Source organism: Epinephelus lanceolatus, chromosome 8 (genome assembly GCF_041903045.1).
Source record: "Epinephelus lanceolatus isolate andai-2023 chromosome 8, ASM4190304v1, whole genome shotgun sequence".
Taxonomy (NCBI): domain Eukaryota; kingdom Metazoa; phylum Chordata; class Actinopteri; order Perciformes; family Serranidae; genus Epinephelus; species Epinephelus lanceolatus.
The window spans coordinates 6,159,331-6,180,959 of record NC_135741.1 but is presented as its reverse complement, the minus strand read 5'-3'; the positions used below and the strand labels follow the sequence as shown (position 1 = coordinate 6,180,959).

Below are 21,629 nucleotides of genomic sequence, written 5' to 3'. Positions count from 1 at the left end.
CACAAATGGCAACACAATAATTCAGTTTTAAAAATTCTAGCTGTTGCTTTAGAGTGTTTAATTGAATTAATATATGAGCCCATTGCTAAAGCCAATAAAGCATATTCTTTTACATTTATGGATATTATTATGATAATATTATGATAGTAAGATTAATCGTGTCCACGAGGGGTTTGTCCTCTGTGATATTTTCCAGAGAACCAGACAGCACTTCCACCGAAGTCAGAAAAAAAACCTCTCATCAGCATAATGACAGCACAGAGACATCAGGGCACTGCCAAAATAAATGCCCAACAGTTTGTGATTCATAGATAAGTGCTGCTTTCGTCACTGAACTGCGCGTGCTTCTCCACCTCTTTACGCACGTGTGTTTCATCAGATTCCTCTACTGCCGCTCATGCTCTGCTACGCATGCGCGCTGGTTGTAGTGTCATCATCACCATCCCAGAAGTTGTCCAGTCTGTGGTACCCCGAGCTGCTGCTGTATCAACGTGTGGCCATTGTCAAGAGCAAGGACACCCCGGTAGACTCCGACTCTCTCAGCCGAACCGAGCCTCCACCGGACTCAGCCGAACAAGACCCCGGTGAGTGAACGTGCGTGTGTTGGACTAACCGTCGAGACAAAGACACTGCTGCTGAATTAAAACAGCTCTTTTCTCCTCTGTTCACATTTGAACTTGTGCTGAATGACTAGCTTAAGTTGTAATTAGCTAGCTCCGCTCCTCCGTTAGCTTCACCACTTTATCCTCTATTTTTGCTTCCGCTATCGTTATAGTTTCCTCTCATTCCGAAAGGGCGCACATGATTCAGAACAACCGGCTTTATAGGGCAGTTTTCAGCCGACGTAGTTTAATTAAGCGTGGCGTGATGCTGGCGCTATTTTTACATTCATAAGTGAAGTCAGTGAGGCTGAGCTGTCCGCATCTGACTGCCCGGTGCTGTGCTGTGTGACAGCCCGTCGCTCCGGGTCACTCAGCGGCGTCGGCACGGAGCCAGAACCGCCAGCTCTCAGACACGAAGAGGAGGAGAGGTGATCTTGAGCTTTGATTTAAACTTTAAGTGCATTTGACTGCGGCCTAATGTGTTACTGTCCTGCACAGAGCTGAGTGAGCTCCACATGCTGGATTTTTTGAGGGTCAAAGCTCAATGGAAAGATCACACGACAGCCACACGCGCTGCCTGCCATGCAGTCCCCATGGTCCCTGCAGAACTGTCACAGCTTGTCTGTTACACTGTGGGGAGTAACTAAGTACATTTGCCCGAGTGCTGTACTTAAATACAATTTTAGATTACTTGTACATGAGTAATTACATGTTATGCTACTTTATACTTAAGACGTGGTTGTATGTTTTACTCCACTATGAAGCTGTAGTTACTATAGCTAGTCTGCAGATTCAGATTATTAATACATAATCTGATCAAAAATAATGTTTATTTACGGGCTGCCCCCTGAAGGTCAGAGATTTGAATCATCAGTTAAAGACCTCTCAGTTGACTGAGATTCCTTCAAGTTGTGCAGTTTTTATTTGTGTAGTGTGCAGTTCACTTCTGGAGAGGTTTTGGTCCCCAGATTTAATCGCAAAGTGAGCACTTCTCACTTTCATGCTGGTCTTCGGTTCGGGCAGCTGCGGACATGGAGGCAGCTGCACCGAGGAATAGAGGCTTTGCCCGGTTATGCATCAAGATACATTATCTTCTGCTTTCTGCTTAGAAGTGGTGGATTTGCATATCACAGGAACTCATACAGTTCAGTCTGTCTAGTGTCAGAAAAAATGTTGTGAGCATTTCCGATCAGTCAATAGCATATAGAGCATGTTTACTGTATTACATGAATGTCACTTTCACACTTAATGTCTCGCTGAGCATTCAAAGCCTCAAACTCTGAATGGAAATAAAGTTGAATATTTGTGTTCAACAGCCAAATCTGATTCGACTAACAGAATTCTGAATCGGGTACAGCCCTATTTTTATCATGAATAAAACTACCAGACATTATATAATTAATAGCTTCACTTAACCAGCTGCAACATAAAAGTGATGCAAACATTAATACATCGATAATTATAATCTAATATTATAATGCACATTATTCTGACATGGTCTTTTCTGCATAATGAGTGCTTTTACCTTTGGTACTCTAATTAAGTGTTGATGCTAATACTTTTGTACTTTGATCGAAGCAAAATTTTGAATACAGTTTTTTTTAACTGTAACAGAGTATTTTTATACTTTGGTATTATTACTTTGGTAATATTATTATTATATTTACTCAAGTAAAAGATCTGAGAACTCCACCGCTGGTCTATTAATAATATGTGTGTAACCGGGGGGTGTTTTCTAAATGTGAGTGATTGCTATGTCATTTTCCATCAGTGTGGTGGCAGCGTGACCTGTAGAAAGCACAGTCACAGGAGCTGGATTCATGCAGTCACCCTGCTGAAGTTTTCTCAGGTGAGCGCTTGAATGTACCAGCCTCAGTTGTGTTGTCCTCTAATCTGTGACCTCTCTGGAGGACGGACAGTTGAATGTTTCCCTCTGGGTGTCAGTAAAACATCACTCCTAGATGGCAGAGTAGTTAAATCAATGTGTTGAATCAGTATTTGGACCTTTACGCCTGATCTAAGTGTATTATGTAATAAAATCGTGCTTTAAAAGGGTCCTATGACTGCTCTCAGGAATTGGCTCATCAGGTTACTGCTGCTGCTCCAAAACTAACCCATCCAGTTGTAGCTTTCTTTGTGCTTTTATTCTCAGGACATGCTCTGGCGCCCAATCTTGGCTGTGGCAGAAAATTTGCCTCCATTGTGCAATCTTTATTGTAATGCATGAACTTTATTGCTGTGACTTGGAAGGGAAAGCTCAAGTGGTTCATGGCACACAAGTGTACCTTCACCACTATGACTTGTTGTTTTCCTAGCTTACTACTGTTGTGGGCGTTTTTGGCAGATAAATATGGGAAGCACAGGATCACGTGGGCAGTATTTAACCTTGGAGGTATATCAGTGAATGAATAGAGCGGTAGTTTTTTAACAAATCTAAGAGATTCTGCAGAAAATCAGGCTAATAAATGAGGAATCTTGGGTGAGCCTGAGGCCTAGGGAAGGGGACAGAAAATGAGTGGAGACATGTCAGTGGTGTGTGTTGCAGGTCTTTCATACTGTGTGCATGTGTGTGTGAAAGGAAGCGTGGTAATGGTTAAGAGGGAAAGCCACAAGTAGAAGCAGATGTGGGGCGAGCTTATGCCTGAAGTCGTTAGTCTCTGGTTGGCTTCATTCATTTGTCGGCTTTGAAATCCCAAATTTAAGCAGCCGCATTTCATCATTTTACACCATTTTTAATTTGGGTTCTGGAAGGAGAAGTTCTCAAACCATAGTTTTACCTGATAGATTGGCCGCATCAGAGATTTAAAAGACCTGTTGTTTGTTGTGGGGAGGGGCTGGTTCACATGCTCGTCAAAATCTGGAAAATTAAGTGCTGTACTGCGTTTGATTACATGAACACAAGTAACCTTTCTGTTCAGACACATTTCCCAGACAAATTCAATCTTCTGTATCAGTTCATGCACATTTGCACAAGTTTTTGGGTCCACGGGTTGTTCACATGGCCTCAAGGCAAAACTAACATTTAAAACTGTGCAACGTGGTGTCCTTGAGCAAGTTTCTTCATGTATGTATGTATGTACAGGTCAGGCACAGCTGTACATGTTTGAGCAAGCAAGGATGTTTGACTGTATGTGCACACATTTTGAATGTTTGAGATAAGATATACGTGGTGACGCTGTCATTAGTCCATGCCGACGAGGTTTAAGTGGTCATTAGTGCTAATCTGAGAAGTACTTCACAGCCATATAGCTGTGGAGAAGAAATGTATAATGCATGGTAGTGGGTTTTAAATGATATCAGTGGTTTTCTTTGAGGCTCACTGTGCAAAACAAACTTTCTCTTATGCTCTTTAATTTTTCCTCATGTCTTTTATTTAGTATTTGTGTGTTTTATAGTTGAGTTTTAGGGGGTGGGGGATATTTCACGGGGCCAGGATGACTGTAAAAAATCACTCACACATTCAGGAAAGGAATAAGAGCCCTTGCTAACCTCCGCTTCCTTCTTCCCTTCCCACTCATCACAGGTTTTTGTAAGCTTTAGTATCCTGTCTTTGTGTGCGCTATGATGAGAATTCGGGAAATCCAGCTAACCAGACAGTATCTTTAATTACTGTTGTGACAGTATGTGTCCTGGTGTTAAACCTTTAATGGTAAGGTCAGTCTGTTATCCCAGAAACAGTAAGAAAGCCACAGAGTTAGGTTTTGGCACATTTGTATTACTTGAAACATTTTCATCAGCTGAAACTTTTTTGTTGTTGTTGTCTAAGAAATTTCAGGTAACTTTGGCCCTTCAACACATTTTAGTGAAGGGAGCGTTTGTTAAGGCAGGATGAATGGCCTCATTGATAACTCCTTCAGGAGTTGTCCTGCTTTGCTGGTACACACACTCACACAGACAGACACCCACCCACAAAAACACACACACACACACACACACACACACACACACCTAACTAAGCTCCAGCACAGAGCGGTGGGTCCTCAGGGGAGATGGAAACATAAATCCAGTCCGAGTGGTGAAGTCTGCTTCCCGTAAAGTCCAGACCCTAAACTGAATGTCGCATTCCTCCAACGTCCTTTTTCCATTTTATCAGCTGGTGCAGCTGATATGGGTTCCCTCTGTGACTGGCACACAAAACTCCTAAAAAGTTTCTCACTGTTGCTAAGCCCGTCAAGCCTTCTGTTCCCACACTGCGTGCATTCAGTTTGTAGTGATAACATTGGCTTTTTGAAACAATGGGTCCCTGATTTCCGAAGTTAACAATCTAGCTGGCTTTTCATTTCTGCCAGTGACTGTGATTTTGACATCTTGGATGACAACTGTCATCTATCAGCAGTAGCTAGCTAGCTAATAAGGCAAATATTAGATTCATAACTTGGTTGAAAACACTTGTCTCTGGCTGACTTTAAAACAAGAATCCTGTAAAAGGGATCCTAAATATGCACTTTGCATCCTCATACACAATATCACACTAAAGCTACATGTCCAAAAATGTAGTCCAAATACATTTTTCTGCAGCCAGGAGGCGTGTTTGTGTTTCACCCAGGAAGAGAATCTTTGTCACATGAGTCAACTTGTCACAGGAGTCACAGGACTCTGTTAACTGATTGGCTGTGGATATTCACTGGCTGCAGTTTGCCAGTAAAAGTTTAACCAAATATTCTGTCCCCACTTTGCTGCAGAATCAGATGGCCACACCTCAGATAGGCTGATGCAGTTTTCCATAGACACTGAATGGCAGCTCACCGCAAGCTGCACTTTGCTGCTGCTTGGTGTGTTGTCGGCGAAATTGATGATAGAGTTGCTGGAGTATAAACTCCACCAAATATAAAGAGCAAGACAGCTAGCCTAAACCTCAGCCTGATATAGTAGCATCCTGGACCAGCTTCCACACTGCAGTACTACTTTAGGAAGTAAACCAGTTGGCCAGATTGCTAACAGCTGCATTTTACATTGTACAAACAAACACACTGTTTACAGTCCTTACAATGTTGCTGTTGTCTTTTTGCTTTTGGGAGGTTGAGAGAAAAGACACACCCTCCACCCTCTTTAAACACAGATTATCTAACTGTCTACAGCTCCATCCACGCCTCTTCAGCATGTTGATTTGATCCAAAGCTTGACAGGCCTGCTAAGCTGAGTTATATTTGCTATGCTATGATTGAACAATCGCTGTTCGTGGAACGGTCAGTTAAATTTAGGGCCACAGAATAAAGGTTGTCACCTTTGTGTTGAATGTCACGTTGTCTTTTTTAAATTTTCTGTGAAGCGTAAGTTTATCTTGTTCCGTTAATGCTGCTGAATTCAGAATCTTTTTGTAACCTGTGAAGATATATCTGGTTATGGCCTCCATCGCCTCCCTGTCCCCCGCCCCATAAGTTATTGAGAGAGCTGGTTTTGTCCATGTGACTTTGGAGCTTAGATGACCTTTGTGTTCCCAACGTCAGATTCAACTCCCGGTCAGTCCATGACGACATTGCAGGTTGCTGAAATGGACAAATAGTCTGCTGGCACTGGACAAGGAGGTGCTGTAGATGTGTGCTCATGAGTTATTTGGTGGCACTGATGTGTGGACAAAGATGTGTTTATATGATACATTTTAGTTTTTAAATTCTGATTGAAATGAATTAGATTGAAACGTCACATGAAACCTTTATATAAGCCTTTTGAAGACTGTAGGTTTCAGCACCAGTTTGTGATGAATAATACAGGAGCACAGTATGAGCCATTCAGTCCAGCTCATTCTAGTCCCAGTCCAGGTTTTGGCCCCGAGTCTCTCTTTGACAAACATTTAACAGTTTTATTTCAGCATCATAACCTCAGTTATGGTAGAATGACAGCTGTTCATCTGTCCCAGCACACATAAATGTAACAAGGGCTTGTAAAAACATTACATAAGAAGTGAAATAAACGTCTGTATGGGTGTGTTTGTGTTTGCCCTATTTCCTTGTGTGACCTAAAATGAGGTCACAGGGATGGCGTGATCAGGCCACTGAGACCAGCAGCGAAGTTGCTCCTTTGGGCACAGTGAGCACATTGCTTGTGAGCCGTAATGAAGAGAGGAACTTGGATGTCGTGGCGTCATCCAGCATCCTTTGTTTGATTTGTCTGTCTCAGTTTATTAAACCACAGTGTCAAATACATAACAGTTTAGAGAATGCATTTACAGACGAGCTTTGCAAGCTAGTTTGATTATTTGTTTTGAGTGCTTTTTTTGGTGTAACTGTGCTGCCGTGAGACTGAACAGAAATCTAAAAGCTTATTCCAAAAGTATATTTTGAATTTAAGTAATGCAGTCTGGTTCTGAGTGATTCATGTCAGAACTAAAGGAGGGCTTGCTGCAACATTACCCCTGTAATCATCACATTCCTCCATACAGGAAGACCATGCTGCAACTGAGGTCAAGTTAGCACTGTTGTCTTTGTCACGACTACTTTGGGATTTGTTTTTGTCAGTTGATGTACTCTGAACAGAGCTCTAATCAGTAGCACGTTAAGGTACGTGTTTTTTTTCTCTTAAAGGTCCAGTGTGTAGGATTTAGGGGAATATATTGACTGTAATATCCATATCTATGTTTTCAATAGTTTATAATCACATCAAGTGTTTAAATTTAGAATGGGCCATTGATACCTACACCTCAGAGTCTGTCTGCCATGTTTCTACAGTAGCCCAGAACAGACAGACATAGTTCTCCTACACGCTCAGCACACGGAAGAAGTATCATTTGGTCGCAGTCTGCAACCTCGCTGCAAGCTGCCTCCAAACCCGTCACGCTAGATCTTTAGATTGTAGTTTCAGTGAACCAGATCACAGATAGCGTTAAGCAGACGTCCAGTGACTGGTTAGGAGATAACTAATGAGTGTTTGCACAAGCATGTGAGAGTATGCATGGCTGTGTGTCAGTGGGGTCATCGGAGGAAGAGCTAAGTTGCAAACAATTCTGTGAGCAACATGAGAGGACCAGGCAGCAGGTCTTTGCCAGTTGGACTCTCTGGCCCTTCGATGACCTGTCATCACGCGTAATTCACTCTCTGCCAAGGTCGTAATAATTTAAGACCAAGGCCGTAGTATTTGAGTGGTTTGACATTTAGTTGGATTCAGCCGCCACCCTCTGGGATTTCAAGGGTGGTCAGTTGCTTGTGTAGAGTTTGAGAGGAAGGTTAAACAGAAACAATGATTTGCTCTCTTGGATAAAATTAAGCCTCTGGACTGGGTTCAGTGTTGAGTGTCTGTTGAAAGTTTTGTGATGTAAAATCTCCCAGCTTACTAACCATTAATATTTTCTCCTAAATAAATCAACATAACCATGCACACACCTCCCATAGGCAGCGTTGATTTGAGTGGTGGTGCTGTGGTTTCGTTTGAGCGTGAGTGCTCAGACATTTACTGTCTTACTGAAGACGAGCCAACAAAGTAAAAGTTGTTTAATGACTTCTTGGGTTCATGTCAAGGTCTTTGCTGAGTGTTAACCAACTGTTGGTTGCTAATGTGTGTGTGTGAACTGACACCGCCAGAACAGATAAGTGAGGAGGAAGTGGAGCCACCTGTGTGCTCTCACACAATCCCGGATATGCTGACTTTTTGGTTTCTGATGTCATCCGTTTGACTCTTTGTTTATCTTAGGTGCTACACACGTCTGTCATTTGTTGACTATTAGTCTTTGACCTGGATCACTGGGTACACAAAAGGAAAGACGAGCCAACACCGTCAGGTTTATTGCCAAGTAGGTTTTCACATACAAACAATCTGCTTTGGAATTTTAGTGCAAAATGGCAAACATAGAGAAAATAAAAATATAAAAAGCAAGAACTGCAAAAATTAAAAACAGAAATACAATATAAAACGGGTGACATTAAATACAATAATGTGACAAAATCTAAAAAGTTGGTACCTGTTTTTTAAGTGTGAAGTATCAAGTGTATGTGCAGTGTAAAGAGGTAATAATCCACCTGTGTAATAGAATGAATAATCTGAAATCAAAAGGACTTGAAAACGTGAATGATCAAGCCCAAAAGACAAAATTCTGGTGAATCATATCTTTCTTTTCCAATGTTGCATCATTCCTTTAGTCATCATGAACTTCTCACAGTTTATCATGACTCCACAGTCAGTTTCCACAAGACTTTTTTTTTTGACAATCACTTTACTTTTTTCTTATTTGAAGATCACTATGTCCTTTATTTTTCCAAATACAACAACTACCAGACATTTTTGAAATAGCCACATAATGGCCGACATTTAAACACAAAGTCAAGTCAGGTCAAAGTTTATTCTAGCCCAGTATTACAACAAACTACATACAAAGCATTACCAATGCAATATAATACATAAATAAAATAGTAATGAACGGCATTAGCAAAATTAAAAACGTACAGAAGTGAGACACACATGAAAAACCCAGACAGAAACATGTGTGTGACCATGAGCACATAGACGGAGTATAAGTTGCATAACTGTGGTTTAGTATTTAGGGCAGACTAATTGAGGTTAAATGTTAATGTGAAGAGATGTGTTTTGAGTTTGCTTTCTAATGAGTCGATTAAGCTAGCCTCATGAATTTGGGTAAGAAGACGATTCCAAAGAAGAGGTGCTTGGGTAGAGAAGGCCCTACCACCTACTGATGGTTTATTTATTTTTGGAATAGTCAGGAGACACACAGCAGAATGAGCTCCTCATAAACCTTATGAACTTAGCATATAGGCTACAAAAATGAAATAAATAGCTTTGCTGTTGTCAATTAAATAATGATATTAGCCTGTATTAAGTGTATGTCTCAAATAAATTGAAAATAAGCTAAATGAGGAAGCTGTCTTTTGAATTGAGTGACTAATCAGAGAAGATGAGTGGGAGAGGCAAAGGAGGCAAATGGTCACCGAAAAGTCCTCCGTGATAACAGCCAGTGAATCACTGAGGCTGCTATCCACCATCTAGCCAACTGTGGTTAAAAATGCAGAGGTTTGATCTGGTTTGATCTAAAATGAGAACCACCACCACCTTGGATGTGGTCTGTGCTTTTAAGAGGCAGGGACGCACTCTCTACAGCTTTGGTGGATAAATAGATTAGTTATTAAAATCTGATCTGCACAATTGTCTCGGCAACATATCTTATAGGTCACACAGTACTTGGCTATTAATGCTATTAATGAATATATTTATGTTCTGGCATATTTACTAACAGACATTTTGGCCATTTATATTTCCATCTCCTGGACAACTACTCGTGACACTGACTAAAGCCGGCATATGCTGGTTAATGTAAACCCTGTCTGCAGTGTGTCAGTGCGAGTTTCAGATTATCTTTGTGTCTGTGGATTAATGTTTTTGCAAAATTTCATACTGCAATATGTCAAAAGATGAAATCATTTCTGTAGGTAAAACTGGATAGTTTTGGCCTGAATGTGATGGCTTTTCAGAGCTGTGGCACAGAATTGTTTTAGTGTGTGTGGTAATATAACCCATGTGCCAAGCCCAGGAGATGAAGTGCGCCACATGATGGCACTCTGCAGGGTGCAGATCAGCAGGGCTGTAATAGTCTTCCTCCTGAGCTCCTGCAGTCTTGAAGTGGAGCTCAGAAATGTATGTGGTAACTCTCACACACATACCACACATAAGTGACACCACACACTTACCCAAACCAACATAAAGGTTCATAGTTATGTTTGGGTGTGTGAGTTGAATCAAACACTTGCCTCTCAGTGAATTCCCCATTATAAATATTTGTACCCATTCCAGTCTACTCCAGTTCTGATTGCCTAATCTTCATCATGAGGAGTTTCTAATCAGTCCCTGCTTACTGTTGCATTGCTGCTTAACAGAAACACAACTGTGACAGAAAGAAAGCATACTAAATGTTGCTGATGAATTAGACCACCTATCTTAAGCAAACCTTTGGCTTCTATGAGTAATTTTTTCTTTTGCTGTGGCTTATGTGTTAGCATGCGACAGCCTACCAACAGTACACCTCCTTTGTGCAGCAAGTCCAATATTCACTCACCTTTTACGGTCTGGCTTCATCAGCCAACTCCTGAGAAAAATGTATACTGGACATCAAGCAGCTTATTATAGTTGACGTGTTATGTTGACTGAAATAAACTTGGCTCCTGCAAATGTTTGGACAAAAAAATCCACTCATGTGAAATGCAACATGAGCCTCAAGGGAACAAGTGCAGAGATGCTACAACACACAGCAAAGATCCCATATTTCATAAGTGTAGCTACTGTTTAGATTGTTAGCTAAACTGAAACCAAACTTAGATGAGAGACGCCCAAATCCTCCACAACATCCTGAGGCTGAATCCACCAGCTATCACGCTTGCTGTGTGGCTAACCAAGCTGCTATCAGACTAATCATGTGACTCTAACATAAAGCCTGTGTGCAGGCTGAAAGAAAACCTGCGTAGAGCTGGAGAGGTGGGTTATCATGCTCAGTGGGTTAAAACTGAGAAGCATCTCATATTCAACAGACCAATAATTCAACTGTAATCGAAAAGACATCACTTGGTGTACATCAAAATAATATACTGGCATTAGGGATGTCAATGGTTAATCACTGAGAACGTTTTTGACGGGGTTACGAGTGTTAGTCTAGAGGTTAATGTTGCTACTCTTCAGTTTAGTTCAGGATGGCGTTACCAGTGGTATTCGCCAAATGAGCTGCACTGCCAGACGGTATTTTTGGCATACTGCATTTCACATACTAGCAAGCCAGCTGTCTGTCTGCAAAGCCAACAGAAAATGAAATAAAAGGCAAAACATTTACATCACAATATATTTAAATTCCACCACCTTTGAAATGCGACTCTAAAGCTGGACTAAAGGAAAGGCCTGTTGTATTCAAGTTATTTATTTTTTCACAAAAATAATCCACTTAGTTACCGATTAATTAATGTGTCTGGCTATGGAAAGCAAAATTACTGAAAGGGACATCCCTAACAGGCATGAAGTGAAACTGTCTTGAAGGAAGGAAATAAAGCTCAGCAATAACAAACCATGACCTAAAACATGCAAAATGTGGTTTTTAACATATTACAATTGTCTCCCTGTGTTTGACCAGATTTCTCTAACAGGAGACAAATTTATTTAAATGTTAGAGGACAGACGCAGAGCAACAAACAGTCAGGTTTAAATTTGTGTTTCTTCATGCATACAGTTAAACATGTAACATACGCATACACTAATGCGTATGTTACACATGTAACATACGCATTAGTGTTTGTAAATGGTGATAGACGTTCTTTGTGGTGAAAAGACAGGATGTAAAATGACGAGCAGAAAGAAGTGAAAGAAAAAAGTTCATGTGATTAATAGAACTAACCGAGGAACTAACAACTAGTATTGATAAACAAATGTACACTGTGGGAGTCCTTGTGGACTTGAAGAAAGCATTTGACACATTAAATCACGATATCCTCCTAAGAAAAATGGAAAAGTATGGGTTTAGAGGGGTTGTCTCAAATTGGCTTGGTAGTTATATAAAAGACAGGGAACAGTAGGTACAACTGGGAGAATGTAAATCTAGGTGTATGGAAATTACATGTGGTATACCACAGGGGTCAGTCTTGGGGCCAAAATTGTTTGTTTTATATATCAATGATTTGTGTTCGGTGTCATCAGTATTGAAATATGTATTGTTTGCAGATGACACAAACATATTCTGTACAGGGGAGGACATCCAGCAGATTATGAAGGTATTATCATCAGAAATGAATAAAGTAAAACTGTGGTTTGACAGAAACAAATTATCTTTAAACTTAAATAAAACAAAATGTATGGTCTTTGGAAATTGTAAGAACAAAATAGACATCAAGCTGATAGTAGATCACATTGAAATAGAAAGAGTATATGAAACCAAATTCTTAGGTGTGATTTTAGACCATAAGCTCTGCTGGAAACCCCATATAGAGTATGTCAGGGCTATTATATTCTATATTCTATTATATTCTCAGTCCCCAATCACTGCACACACTGTATTGCACAATGATCCTCCCATACCTGCACTACTGTTCAGAGGTTTGGGGCAATACATATAAAACAACAACAAACTCAATCACTACACTCCAAAAAAGAGCCCTAAGGGTGATACACAACACAGGTTATTGGAACCACACACAGATTGTTTCTGGAATCACATATTTTGAAGTTTACTGATTTGGTTACATTTAAAGTTTTGCAAGTTATGTACAAAGCAAGATACAATCAACTACCCGGTAATGTACAAAATAAATTTATGGAAAAGGAGGGGGGGTACAACCTCAGGGGACCATTGAACTTTAAAAAACCTGTAATGCATCCAACCCTTAAAATAATGAGTATCTCCTCCTATGGTGTAACCTTATGGAATGGGCTAGAGGAAGAACTGAAACAGAGCAAAAACATCATTCAATTCAAAAACAGACTTAAACAATCAATTCTCAACAGGTACAGAGATGAAGCAGAAGGGGAAATGATCTAATTAATTACTATGCCATATCATGCTACACTGCATACACCAAACTGTAGAATTTGATATTGTTATGTATCATATTAAAGCATCTATATAGATGCATTACTAATGTTCTTTGCCATCTAAGCTCAAATCTAAAGTCAGTATGCTGCTTATTTAACTTTAAATATTAACTGGTCAGGGGTATAAACTAGGGGTAGGGCACGACAAGCTTAGTGCTTCTCCCTATCCCCTTTTTTTTCGGACATATGGACTCAAAAATTATTAAAAATAAATAAATAAATAAAAAAAATTGTAGAGTTTTCTAAAAAGGGCGTCATGATAGGATTTGTATTTCCTTTTGCGTTTTCTTTTTTTCTATCTTTTCTCTTTTCATTTATATTTTCAAATGAATGTATTCTGTTTGAATGTATTCTATTTTCTTTGTATTGATTGGCGGCGCGTGGTTGTTTACAGCATGATCCAGGCTAACTGTCATATAGGAGTGCAAGACGCATGGCTGTTAATTATTTATTACAAAGTTAGTGAATCCTCTGTCAGCATTGTACGTCATACGGTTATGTCACTAATGCCAGCCTCTGTACAGATTTAGTGTGAAGTCCCTGTGTGGTTTGTAGATTTGTATCCTGGAGTCCATTTAAGGTAATTGGCCCAAACAGTAGCAGAGTTGATGTAAGAGCCGACCAAAAATAGCCTGGTAATGTGTGGCCTAAATGGGAAAAGAGGACAATTAGGTGGATGCGTTCATTGAGGAAACCCTGGGATTTCCAGATGTTTTGGTAGCTGTGAGTCCTGCAAGTCTTTTGAAGAGTGATTACGATTAATGGTGATTTTTTTTTAACACTACATCATGGGAAATAGTTGAATCATCTACTTCTGGAATCTGTTTTTTATGAGGCATATGTCCAAAAACAAGGCATATCACCTACCATAGTCTGTCCGAGAGGTTATTCAGTAGCATCACATCACAAAAAAGTGAGTAATTAACTAATAACAAACTTAATTTATGGTCTTTTTGTGCAGCCCGGGGTCCCTCCTGCCCCCTAGAAGAATACTCGCGAGGAGGAGGAGGGTGGGCAGAAGCAACTTGAATTCAGCTGGCGTAAACCCAGCGTCGGAGTTCACAGCGGGCTGAGTCTAATCAGTGTAACAGCAGCACAGAAAGTATTTTAGGCCGCGTTGCTAATCAGGCAGCTGAAGGTCAGGTTCCTCGGACCGTCTGCCATATTCTGCTTTCTCACTTTGGCTTTGTGGGTTTTTTTGACAGGTATAACGTCATGTTAATCGGACTAGACTGGACTAGACTACCACAATAAGACTTATTTCAACCTCCACATTTGAGTTATATCAATTCAGTCATTAAAGAATTGTAAAAAAAAATAAATCGTGATACTTAAATGAATCGTTTTTTTCTCCGCCCATACTGTGAATGAAGGCCTATGCTACTAAAATGATTAATCAAATGCTGCAGTTAGTTCAGTATTAGACATAACCCATCAGTTTGGTGTCATTCCTAAGGCTCAGTCACTGGATAAGTTTGTAATCGTCAGGGCTGGTTTACTTTTCTTTATCGCTGCCATAAAAGAACTGGTCCATCAGGCCATTTTGATTGCCAGTCAACACTGGCAGGTATCTTATTACCTGGCACGTTTATTGAGAACTTGAATCTCTAGTTTTGTAGAAGAGAAGTGCAACTTTAGTAAGCTATCTTTGTGAGTGAAGGTAAAGCTTGGTATTGTCACCGTCACACTGTCATGGCTGACTGAACACAGAACAGAGACATCTTTTTTTTTTTGTTAGATTTGTTGCCTTTAATTGACAGGACAGTGAAACGTGAAGGGGGGAGAGAGAGAGAGAGAGAGGCATGCAGCAAAGGGCCACAGGCTGGACTCGAACCCGGGCCGCTGCGGCAACAGCCTTGTACATGGGGCGCCTGCTCTACCACTAAGCCACCGACGCCCCAGAACAGAGATACCGTTAATGTTATTAGTAACGTTTCCTTCAAAATAAACATATTTTTCTGAACATTTGAATATTGAGTTATTTATTTAGAGTCAGTGGTTTACGAACCGGCCAGTACTTGGTGTTTATTTTCTGTCTCCAATTCAACATTTATCTGCAAAGACACAGATTTCGGGACTTCCCAAGCTGCAGGCAGATGTCTAAGTAGCCTCCCCATAGCCTTTAAAAAAGTGTAGTCTTTGGTTTGCTATGATGACAAAGGCATGTGCGTGCACTGGTTAAAATGTCAGAGAACGCTGTTATTACAGGAAGTCTAGTGTGCCACACCAGCTCCAATCTACAACATGGAAAATCAGAATTTTACACCAAAGGTCTCATGGTCTAATCTTCTAAATATGTCTACTGTTTGTCTGCTGCTGGTATGTTGGCATGCAGCCCGGCACAGATGCTTGTTCTCACCATGACAGCACTCGGCATTGCGATTTGAGAAATGAGCACAAACATAAATGTTTTTGGTTCCTTCCTCCTTATTTTTCTGTGTGTATCTTCTCCTGCACTGCACTGCACTGCTGTCCTCCCTCTTTGCTTCCTCCTCCCTCTTTTCCTACATTTTTCATCTCGCAGCTGACAGCAAATTAGATAAAACTGCAAAAAAGCAGGAAAGGATAAAGTATGTGTTTATCTGTTTCACCTTTCTACGTCATCTGTGTCCATTTTTTACCAGCTCTCTGCTCTGTTTCTCCCACAGGTGCAGAGTCCTGATCCCAGTGCACTTGTTGCTGCCTTGTCTTCTCCTCTGAACCCAGCTGTTCTCCACTCTTGTTCTTCCTCTTGAGCAAACATGCCTCCAGCAACAGGTGGGCCTGTGGGGTACACCCCTCCTGAAGGTGGCTGGGGCTGGGCGGTGGTGGTGGGGGCCTTCATCTCCATTGGCTTCTCCTACGCCTTCCCCAAGTCCATCACTGTGTTCTTCAAAGAGATAGAGTCCATCTTCGAGGTCACACCCAGTCAGGTGTCCTGGATTTCATCCATCATGCTGGCGGTCATGTACGCTGGAGGTGAGTGGCGTTTGTGTATTTGAAAGTGCTTTTGGTCCATTTGGTCCTGGTGTGTTTTCTGCCACTGTTCATTTATTCCCATTAGACATGTTTGATTGTTTTGGCAGTTCACAAAACACTTGAGATTTAAACAGGCAGGAAAATCTGTGTATATTTCTGTTTTTTTTTTTAGAAGGGTCAAATAAATTATCTGAACCATAATCTGAGGAAAATAACAATGTGACTGGCACTGTGTTTGTTTTTTTCCACTCCATTTCAGTGATTCATATGATAAATGGCACGCACTATAACACATTTTGTCCATATAATGCAGCCCTTGTGTTTGTTGTGTGCGTGTCCTTAACCGGGAAGTCATCGACACCGACAGTCAAAATGTCTGTGGAATGTCAAATCCAACCACAGCTCAACATCTAAAAGATTAAGCAACACTCGCTTGAACATGAACAAAAGCAGCTAGTAGTATGTCACTTAGTTTACAATAAAAAGCGTGAGAAATATTAAGAGAATGTTTTATAAACAATAAAAGAATGCAGTGGACTGCACACTCTGCAGACTGAGCTACATAAGGCCCTGATCACACAGAAAACGTTTTGCAGGTTGCAGCTGCTACCACCAGTTTGTCCTCCATTGTTTACCAACTGTTAAGTTGTTGTCATGACCACCACAGAAGGCCTGCCTCTCAAATCATCTGATTGGACAATGGGAAAAAAGATGACAAAAAAGAGATGCCGTGGGGTGTTTTTCTGCTTTGAGTTGAAGTTTTTTAAACTTGAAGAGTTCAGAGTGCTCCGGCAAAAGCGCCAGTTGCCTATAGTGCAGAAACACGAGGCGTGTCGCAACACAAAGGATGCGTGCAAAAAGCTTGATCTTCATAAAAATCAGTTACAAAAAGGCGCCTTCAGCTGCTGAAATGCTTTCTGTGTGATCAGGGCCTACGTCTGCTCTCTGTGAGGTGGGGGCTGGTTGGAGTGTGTCCTCGCCTGCAGAGAGAAATGGGGAAAGTCTTGTGAATGAAACAGGATTGCTGGGGGAGTGTGTGTTGACATTTCCAGTTGTGTTTCTCCTGTCAGGAGCATGACATGTTTTTGGCTTCTTTAAAGGCTGTCTTTTCATCGTTCACCGTTCACTGAAGCAAAACAAAAGCAAGCACAAGCCTCTTTATCTCTGCTTATACTCCCTCTCTCTCCCTCTCTGCACTTCCACTATCAGTCCTTATCTTGCCCATTCAGTCACAGCTTGAATAACACTTACTGCTGAAGGGAAAGCAGGAGACAATGTGAGAAACGGATCCTGTGGAGTGATTACAAACAAGATATGAAAACAAGCACATATTTGTCTGATTGGAAACTAAATACAGCCGCTAGAGATAAACAAGTGGAAGCAGATATTGAATAAATGACTAATTAATGTTTACCACAGTGTTAACAGCATGATGTAGCAGAGCACTATTAAAAATACAAAACTAGGGATTGCAATCTGAGGAAAAAGTGGCTTAGGCCCTGATCACACAGCCTGTTGGTGGCGCTAGAAAAAAGTTAGATGATTGCCAAGTCAGTGGGATACGTTGTCAAGGAAATATAGTTGTCTGCACAAAATTTTATTTGTACATCTAATCGTTGTTGAGATATTTCTGCCAGGACCAAAGTTGACTTACTAGAACCGTAGGCCCCAACAGAGGATCTCAAGTTAAGAGAAATAACTAGTTGTACCTTTTCAAAACAAATTGAACACAGCCAGTTTGTGCACTCAGTGACCATTTCATTCACACTGCTGCAACAACGGCCCGTTCATTTGCTAATGGAAAGCCTGCTTTCATGCTAAGGCAGGAGAACTAAAGATTCAGATCCAGTTTCAGATCAGGTTTCTTTCTGTCTGTCTCACAAATTCACACAAAGCAAGTTCCCCCCTCCTTTGTACACGGCTCCTCTCTTCTTCTTCTCCCTCAGTGTATGAGATGACCGGCACAGTCAACGTGTAAAACACCATCATCTCCATTTCTCTGTTTATCCACATCTAAAAATGGTTTCTGTTCCCTTCACTTACTCATTCATCCTCTTCAGAGCTACGTGCCAGCCTTCAGTAGGTCTGACCATTTAGGAGAGGAAACTGCTGAGGGCGAAACAAGGCGGAGTGAAATTGCATAACAGGGCCAGATGTTAAAGTAGTTTCTTTCTCTTTTTTTTTTTTTAACAGTTTTTTTTTTTTTCATTTTCTTCTGCCCTGTTTCGAAATTTGGCTAGAACACCAGTGAGTGGTGTAATAATGCCTGCTTGTACTGTATGGGAGAAGTAATGGCACATGAATTACCATAACCATATATTACTCGCTGGTTAAACATGAGGCAATGCACGTACACACTGGGGGAAAAAAAAAATCACACATATTTATTCATTGTGGCCGGATGACGTCAGTGAATGCTGAGTAATAGTGTGAAGCAGTAATAAATGCACAGGATGTCTAGTGTGAAGAGTCAGGGCATGAAACAAACTGCAGTAAAATGAAAAAGATGCATCATTTTAAGCTGCCAATACATCCCTGCAACAAACCAACAAACCACACTGTAAACAAGTTAAACATAAAACACAAGCTTGTGGTTTTTGGTTGTTCTTGTTTTTGATTCGGTGGATATAAGATATAAGGATAAAAGTCATGAAAGGTGCTTCAGATGCATGTAAACTACAATGCCACGAAATACAGCAACAGTTTAGTTGTACAAAAGAAATAAAACAACAACAAAATGTAAATTTTAAACCCAGGAGAAAAAAAATTGAGAGGCGGCCAGCAGGTAATCTTTATTTTTGTCGTAAAGTAAAACTAATAATTTGTTTTGTAAGTTGTCATATAGTGCGCTGCAGTCATTATTTCCACCATTTTCCTGGTTGGGGAAACGTTCCTTGACCTTTGACATGAGCTCTAGATCTTTAGTCTCTTTTACACAAGGAACCTGTTTGGTCACATAGTGATAGTTTCCTTCCCCAAAAAAGTCCTTCTGCCTGTGATAGTGCTTTTTCTTTGAATGCCATTTTAAGGCCAGCAAACAAAATAAAAAGGAGATTCAGAAACCACAAACACAGACTACTAACAAGCCTAACTCCCTGTCTTCTGACTCAGATTCAAACACCTTTGTACCTGGAATGAAAAAGCATATTTAAAATTCATCAGAACTGGATCATAACTTGTGTAAAGGAGGATTTGAGGATTATTTTTCAAACATTAGCGCGTCACTTGCTCCTAATTAGTCTAATCCTTGTGTCTTCAGAGGTGTGATGGGATTACAAACAAAAACATGTTACTTATCTCTTCAGGTCCTGTACTTTCAGGACTTCGTGTCGGAGAAAGGGCCGTTTGTCACTTCATGGAACTCTGGTCTGTGCCTCACTGAGTGGGAGCGCTGATAGCCGACTTTTCTTATGATCTGTGTGATTTCTCTTTTCCTGTGTGGGAGGTAAAAGAGCCGGTGTCTGAAGAAAGTGTGTGTATGTGTGACAAAGAGAGAGAATTTGTGCATGAGTGCACACCGGCTTGTTTTAATGCAATAAGCGCTCAGGATTACAGGATATTGATATGATTAAGCTCGAGAGGGAGATTTTAGATTTAAGCCGATTTAGCCAATGAATGTAAAAACACTATGATGTGAAATTATTGTCAAAGTTGGTTTTCTAGAGTGCAATAGACACAAAGCTCTCAGTGGCCATTTTATTAGGTACACCTACACCATCTAATGCAATCCAGTGCAACTGCTCTGCCATAAACTTGACTTTCATGATGCCATAGAAGTATTAATTCAATTCTGTCCTGCTCATGTATGAAACTAAGGGGATAAAACATTAGAAACACCTCTCAGTATACTGGATAATGACCTGTTGGACCTGGTTAACAGCCTAGCAGCAGCATTCTGGATTATTTGATTCAGAGTAGCTTTGGCTAGACAAGTAAAAAGAGAATTACAGTCGGGAGGTCCAGTCAGGAGGACACACAGGCATGGACAATCAATGAATAGCAAAAACAATTAAATAAAGCCATCAGCATCGGCTATTGGCCAAATTGTTATTTTAAACATCGGTATCGGCCCAGAATTTTACAATTGTTGCATCCCTAGTCCAGATTCCTTATACCCTGGTATACTGTAGTACTTTGATACCACCCAGGCCTATTTCTTATTCAACTCGCTGCTAGAAAGTGATTGAGTGTATCTCGCAAAATGTCAGACTATTCCTTTAAAGGCTCTGTCTGTATGGAGGGGCGTTGTGTGCTGTGAGTAATGTGATGCATTCAACTGTTGGGGCAAATCCAATCAGCTGTTTCTCCTGTTCCTCCTCTGCTCAATTTTGTTTTGGGTAGGACTGAGTCATCACCAGCTGAGGCTCTCTTTCTTACTCCTCAGTTGGCCACTAAATCTGAACATTTGTTGTGTAATGAACAAAGACAAGTACATTGTTATATAGAATAAAATCTACAGCGCCGCACAGTGTTAGCCAAAAGCGTCTCTGCTAAAATTAGACAGAGGAATAGCTCGTCACAGCTGGCTTCACTCTGGACGTGTGTTTTTTTAACTCCTTTGTGGATGCTGTGTCAGAGTAAAACTGAGGACAGGTCTTCTCTTCCCTCCAACCAGTGTTGTTCTTTTCTTTCACAGAGAGAAAGAGAGCAAGCGATGGAGGGAGGGAGGAGAACAGATCGTTTATATAATATCTCTGAGAACACTACTCACTGCCCTCTTTGTGTTTTGCCAGACCTCAACAAAGACTGTCACTACTGATTTGTTTATGTGTGCGTGAGTGTTGAGTGGATGCAGATTCATTCCTGTCCTTGTACAGGTTCACTTTTGTTCACAACGAGGCTTCAAACAAGCTCAGATTCATGCTGTAGTCTTGTGTGTACGGTGTGTGTCCTGGTACAGCGTGAGCCTCTGTGTTCGCCTCTTTTATCTCCTGCCTAACCAACAACATGGAAACCCACCACCCCGAACACAGCAGCCCACTGAGAAAGGCTTTGTGCCAGGTGGTCAGACCCTCAGTGACAGACACAACACAGAGGCTAGAAAGGTATTTAGTGAGTGCGTGATTGAATGCTCGTGCATGCAGATCTGCCCCCGGCCACTGTGGTCAGCTGCCAAGTTTCAAGGGCAAAGCCACCATAGTCTGTGTGAAGGGCCCTGGTGGGTTGTGGGGAAATGGATGCCAGATGAGAGCACCATGCTAGTGATATCAGAATGAGTGTATGGCTGCAGCTATCAGATATATTGATAATCAATTCTGTCGAGTATTACTTTGGTTATTTAAGCAATAATTGGATCAAAAGAAAAAGCTGAATTTTATTATTTCCAGCATTTTAGTCAAAAAACAACTTACTCGTTGTCTTCTTGTACAATGTTTTCAAACAACTTTCAGAAAAGCTAATCCAAGAGTAAGCGCAGACAGGACTGCTACAAGGAAATAATTAAATTAAGGTGAAGTTTCTGTTGTCAAATAAAGGATTTAGACTGTATATTAATGCATGAAATATTCCAAAAAACTCCATAACATTACATTTTACTCCAGTGTCTCCCTGACCTAGTATAAGCTA

The 21,629-nt window shown here is 40.8% G+C and overlaps 1 protein-coding gene across 2 annotated transcripts in view; it reads left to right on the top strand.

The window, feature by feature from the left end:
• Window positions 1-410: 410 nt before the first annotated feature.
• The window catches only part of LOC117258371 (monocarboxylate transporter 1-like), a 33,376-nt gene continuing 12,157 nt past the window's right edge, over window positions 411-21,629 (top strand). The window contains exons 1-3 of one of the 2 annotated variants that reach the window (XM_033629210.2): window positions 411-584; window positions 2,374-2,451; window positions 15,755-16,064. In XM_033629210.2, coding sequence (XP_033485101.1) covers window positions 15,848-16,064 — 217 coding nt within the window. In that variant the 5' untranslated portion in view covers window positions 411-584; window positions 2,374-2,451; window positions 15,755-15,847. The remainder of the gene's footprint in view (window positions 585-2,373; window positions 2,452-15,754; window positions 16,065-21,629) is intronic. The other variant, XM_033629209.2, reaches the window with a different exon arrangement.